Source organism: Teleopsis dalmanni, chromosome 2 (assembly GCF_002237135.1).
Source record: "Teleopsis dalmanni isolate 2A chromosome 2, ASM223713v2, whole genome shotgun sequence".
Classification (NCBI taxonomy): domain Eukaryota; kingdom Metazoa; phylum Arthropoda; class Insecta; order Diptera; family Diopsidae; genus Teleopsis; species Teleopsis dalmanni.
Window position 1 is genome coordinate 82,070,849 of NC_051847.1, and position 6,213 is coordinate 82,077,061.

Here is a 6,213-nt window from a genome sequence, read left to right on the forward strand (position 1 = left end):
TTCGGATATGGTTGAGTAAAGGAATTGTGGAAAAGAAGAGGGTTATTTATGAACGAAAGTAAATTATTGATTGTCGGGATTTTAATTAAAACAGACTGATTAATGCTGCAAAGCTAACCAGAATGGGGTGAAGCCAGAGATCAATTGGGCTTAAATTGGTTTGTGTAAAGGAGTAAAGAAATTATGAAAAAGAAGGGTTATTTATGAACGAAAGCAGATTATTGATCGTCGGGATTTTAATTAAAACAGACCTCGATTAAAGCGACAAAGCTAACCAAAATGGGGTGAAACCAGAGATCAATTAGGTATAAATTGGTCTATGTATTATTACAAGAAAACAGATGAACAACATCATGGGAGATCCGCATGGAATTATTCTAACTTCAATTGCAGTAGGAAAGTTCTTGCTGCATGGGAAAAGTCTCGCTCTTTGGAAAAGGAAATTGTATTCGACCTCACTCATGTTGGCTTTATTGCAATAGATATTGATGCAAGTAGATATTGATTAGAAGTGAATTGATTATGCTCTTTTACAAAAAGTATTCTGCCTAAAAGTGGTCTGTATGCGACCCGAGAATGCAATCAGTCGAAATCCGCAAAGCCGTTTTTTGACAAAATTGGATATTACTTCATTCCGTTGGGTCGACAGGTCTCCATTTTCGATTCCATACATCTATCTTTTACGACTGAATATTAATTTCATATACTACCAACGTGGTAGATGAATATAAGCACATCAGTAAAGGCTTCTTGTATTTTTTAAATATGACAATCAGTCTCACAAAACAACCCATGCTGTTGTTGTAACAATTCTAAAAATTTTAAAAATATATCTGCTTTCTGAGTTTATTTTGAGAGGACTAAGCAGCTTTTTTCATCTGAGCAGTCGTTTATTTCAAGCGGAGCATATTATATTGTGCAATAGAATCAATGCATACCTCTCCCAAGTGGCTACTTTCTTTGAAAAAAGAAATCTTTATCTACCCCCTTCTAAGTGCTAAGTCACTCTCTTAACTTCCAAGACTATGACTCTGTCTATCACCTTCGGTGAATACAATTTCCCTACCACCACCGAACCCAGAATCTTCAGTGTCGTACTATACAGTGTGTTAACTTTCTCCTCACATGCTCTGCAAAGTTGAAAAGTCATAAAACTATGCTGATGATGTTTGCAGATTGCTCTTAGGGTAAAGACATAAAATCGTACTGGACAAATACAATGCAATATCGCGACCAATATCGCACTACGCATTTTAACCGTACGTCTAAACTCCTCAATGAATTTCAGCAACCGAATAGTTTTACATTGTCTAATGAAGAATGAAGCGTGCTTAATTCGTCTTATTTACAAATGACGAAAATCCAAAAGAGGCAGTGAAAGCGTTTTATCATCTATTCTGAATGATCTCGTGGGATAAATACAATCATATCTGCAACGTTCACAGGAACTCACAATAGAAAAAAAAAATTTTAACTTAAATTTGTAGCTATAGCCAAAATAATAGGCCATCTCTTTAGTGATCTGTTGAGTTGAATAAGTTCGTCCTTACTACTTTATTCATCAGTCTCTAATTTCGTATCAAAAATACATAGAATACTTATTCATTGTACTTATTGCACATTGGATGACATCGACTCGCAACTGGGGTCGGTGACGCAGCTTGTAAAATGATGCTAAGACGCGCAGACATTTTTAGTATCAATGATAATAATGATAACTTATAAAGATCTCATTCAAACTTAAAATTATTGTAGTAATCTCCGTGGGTACACAACACATGTCTCCATACCTTCCATTAAAAATTGTTCAAAAACTACCATTACGGAACAGCTGATATCGGCAAAGTTTTTCGTTAAACTTTTATCAAATGTAGACCCATAAATTTTTATATACCTTAAATGCAACCATTCATAACTCCAAACCACGCGTCTTTAACCTACGTATTCCAACTTATATATACCTTAGTGTCAGTCAATATTGAAACTTCAGATCCTAAACAGAGTTTCTGTACAATTTTTGCAATCAATTATAAATACTTTCATTTTATTCCTATCCGAAACTTATATACTTGCATACTGTGTCCTGAACTTTTGCCTTTCTTTTTCATTGATTGATGGAAATTATAAGAATTATAAAAAGATTAATATGTGTTTCATTGACTATAAAAGCTTTTAGAAAACACTATATATTACTATGTTATGTTATATATATAATAATATAGTATATATATATAATAATAATATAGTATATATATATAATAATATAGTATATATATAGTACATTATATATATAATATACCATATTCAAATTTCATAAGTTTAGAAGCGTATATTTTTCTTAAAAAATTTTCTGATTAGTATTTTTCTACTACGAAGAGAATATTTGGAGTAGCTGCCAAATTTTGGTGGTACAACGTTGTTTTTTACAAAATGTGCCAATTTTATAATTTTAGAAGCATATATTTTTTCTAAGCATTTTATGAAATTACCTAATTAGCTACTATCTTCTATGAAATGCTTATACTTTAATAGTTAGAGTGCCCAAATGTCACATTTTGGCGGGATAGTATCGCTTTTGGAATTTTTTTCCCGCTAACCACTAAATTCACAAATGTCCCAAATTATTAAATTTTTAGAATTTATAAGTTTTTATAGTTTGTTCTGTATTTTATATTATTCCTATAAGTTATTGCATAAATCCAATTATGATTAATTTATTATTTTCTACTCTGAATTATAAAATATAGTTGAGTTTTAAATTATTAAAATTAAATGCCACGCATTATATATGTACATATATAGCGGCTTTCTGTGGCTTTTATTATTTAAAATAGGCTATTTGTGCACCCCGACCTAAAAGATCTATTGTGCGCCTATAGGCCCAACTAGAACAATTTTAGACTATTTATAAATCTTATAATTGCAGTGGGCTTAATTTTACCTATTTGATTTGGGACCAGGATCCCGCTACCAAGGTAATCGAGTCTACATCTTGCCAACGCTGGGCAGTTGCATAGAATATGTTCTGTTTCCTTCTCCTCATAACAGAGTCGACAGGAATCACTTTCTACCGCACCTATAATCTTCAGCATTCTGTGGCTTAAAATGGTATTCTTGCTTGAGCGGAATAAAAATCACAAAGGCTATATTATGTAAAAATTATTTTATTGTATTGTCTTAATTACGTGAGCCGAAAAACTTGAAACTTAACCGGAAAAATGGTTCTTTATCTAAATAATTTTCTAATGTCAATATTTTTCAATTCAATTCCAGCTTGCTGCGTTGAATGAATGTTGACAGCTACACATATATATTATTTACTCACACTATCCATAACCCAAATTGAGATAGTTTAATTAGTTTAAATTAACCAAAAATTCAACACAACACTATTACTACTATATGTCACACTTTTATATACATATGTACTTACATATATCTATGTAATATAGTCATACTATCCATATATCTTGTTGGAATAGGTCCATTAGTTCAAATAATCCAAATCGTTAACACATAAATTATTATACTCTCACTGCATTTTAAATTCTATAACGATTTGCCATATTTATATTATCAAACTGGACCTCCTCTACGTTGTGTACACATCTATTTTTAGACAACTTCAGTATGTGGAAATAAAAACATAAATCGATTCAAAACTTAAAATACACATTCGTTTGCAATTTATTTTGGAATATATTTCAACAGCAAATGGAACATTTCTTAAGAGAGAAACATGCTTAGAACTTTAGAGTCTCATCATTGAAATAGATTTGTTAATTACACATACATATTGTTTTAACTTAAAACACTGAAATTAATTATATTTACGCACTTAAAAAAAGTAGAGAACAAATATTTACGAAAAAAATTCAAAATCATCACAATAGACCCAAAAAATGAGTAAAATAAGCGCCATTTGAGTACGGAGCAACATATTTAATAAAATTATGCTTCATTGAAGCTCATAGCTGTATCGAAAATGTCTGAAATAGCTTCCATACGCTCCTGATGCTCAAATTTTGCCAATCGCCTGGACCGCACACCTCTTCGTATGGCATATGATTTGCGCGCAAAACGGCGTCGATACAATGTATCCTCTTCTTCAGTATCATATTCAGGTGCTGAAACAGAATCTTCTTCATCCAATACACCATAAAACTCAGGTTTCTCGAGGCTTCGATGCACTTTAAAAGATCTGAAAGCACATTTCGGTTTCCGTATTGCGCGCGAATTGGCACTTATGCGATCAATACTTTGCCCACCACCTCCACCATTTGCACCGCCGCCACTGCTACCAGTTATAGTCACCACACTCAGCAGGTCAGCTAGTTCAGCATCAGTACGCTGTTGCTCTTTGAGCTTCTTTTTGTACTTAGGCGCATAATCTAATATATATAGCATATTATTGAGTCGATCTTCATTAGTTGCAGTAGGAGAGGGTGTTGTTGTGCCAGCAGCAGTCAAAGATGTGGGAGTGGACGGTGGCGCTGGTGGTGCACCCTGAATACCGTTAAAAGTATATCGACGCTGTGAACGACGCCTTCGCGTTACAAATCGCCACGGACACAAAGTTGGTTCATCTTGCACTTTATGCAAATCGAGTATATCTGATGACAGTGCAGGGGGAGTATTGCACAACTCAACTTCATATTCCTCATCCGATTTGGCCATTTCAATTGTCTACACATACACACACACATATATGAGTAATTTTGGTGTATATATCAATATAAATATTTACCTGAAAATAATACTCTGCTTCAAATTTGCTTATTTTATCAGACAAACGATATTCCATAGTACGCGACAAATGCAAGTGTATGATTCGTAGGATTAAAATTTGAGTTACAAGTGTAACTGAAATTTTCTAAAAAATTTTATTCTTTACGGCAAACTCTTTTCTTCTTCTCTTTGTTTTGCTTTCGTTTGCTTGTTTTTTGTTTTGCTGCTTTTGTTGTTTTACATGTGTTTTTATTTTGTTCGTGTTGTTGTTGTCTGTTGATACAGTTCCCGCAGTCAATATATTTCGAGAATGAGAATATATGCAAATTATTTCCAAACGCAAATTTAAATATCAAATAAATCACTAAAGAATAATATTCATTTTTCCGTTACTTTGTCTTATTATTATTTTAAAATAAATATAATACTTGGTGGCCAATCGTACTATTTCGGGTGCCTACTAGCAGTGCTACCATCGCTTGTAGGAATCATACATTTTGACATGTCCAGCTCGTTGAACTTTTTGTTGTGTATTGTACAAAATTAGAATCAGAGATGTTAACTCATAATAAGTTTGTCAAACATCGCATTGTACAGAGCATATTAAATTATCATACATAAATAATTCAAATAAATTAAATATATAATTGCAAATAGGAAAAACATAAAAATTTTCTAAATATTTTCTTGTGTGTTGTACATCTTCAAAACCAGAAATGTTACTCAGTTTAAGTTTGTCAAACACGTCATACATGTAATTGTTTATTAATTATATATTAAAATGTAAAAATAATTTATAAAAGACAACATACATTTTTTATTCACAATATTTAATAATTCTTTGGACAAATCTTAAATAATATTTCATATTATTGTATTATGCTCTTTTATGCCTTAAGTCTATAGCAATTAGTTGCATTTGCAATACAATCGGAATTTTGCAGGAACTTCAACTATTATTGCAGTTTTACAAGACAAGATAACAATATAAATCGTAAGATATATGTTCTTCGAAAATGAAAGATCATAACCAGAAGCATTGCAATTGTTGTTGTTTTCAATGCAAATTTTAAATTTGAGAATGAGAGAAAAAACAATATGGCCATTCCAACTCCGGCATGAAAACCGGCATATTTGTGCCTCGGCACTACGGCAAAACAGTGTTGTTTAGTAATAAATTTCAAAATTTGCGCCTTTCGGGAGCAAATTACTACAGTTCTAATACATTTTGAAGAAAAAATGGCATTAAGCAACACAGCATTTTTTTATAAATCCCTAATAATATAATTATTACACTTTCCGGTTTTAAAAAAACGCGTAAGTTCTGTTAACAATTATTATAAGATAATATAAAAATAAATTAACATTATTACAGCCTCTATGAGTTTTTTCTTGCTAGTTTTTTTTTGGTGCCAAATTGAAAGTGAACATATCTAAATTTCCTTTTAAATTTAGGCACAACCAAGTAGTAGTAAAAATACAAAA

General features: G+C 31.8%; 1 protein-coding gene across 1 annotated transcript; it reads right to left on the minus strand.

Annotated features, from left to right (window-relative positions):
- Nucleotides 1-3,838: 3,838 nt before the first annotated feature.
- LOC119685248 lies at nucleotides 3,839-5,333 on the minus strand. Its single transcript, XM_038099487.1, has 2 exons — nucleotides 4,748-5,333; nucleotides 3,839-4,686 (listed from the first exon to the last, which is right to left on the minus strand). The coding sequence occupies exons 1-2, from the start codon at nucleotides 4,802-4,804 to the stop codon at nucleotides 3,952-3,954; spliced, it is 792 nt and encodes a 263-aa protein (XP_037955415.1). The 5' UTR covers nucleotides 4,805-5,333; the 3' UTR covers nucleotides 3,839-3,951.
- Between the last annotated feature and the right edge of the window lie 880 nt (nucleotides 5,334-6,213).

What these genes read in the sequence shown, in the direction of transcription:
- LOC119685248 (XM_038099487.1), bottom strand. Translation starts at nt 4,804, where the DNA reads ATGGAATATCGTTTGTCTGATAAAATAAGCAAATTTGAAGCAGAGTAT. An exon ending in AAGCAGAGTATTATTTTCAG is followed by an intron (nt 4,687 to 4,747) that starts GTAAATATTTAT and finishes GTGTATGTGTAG; the next exon opens with ACAATTGAAATGGCCAAATC.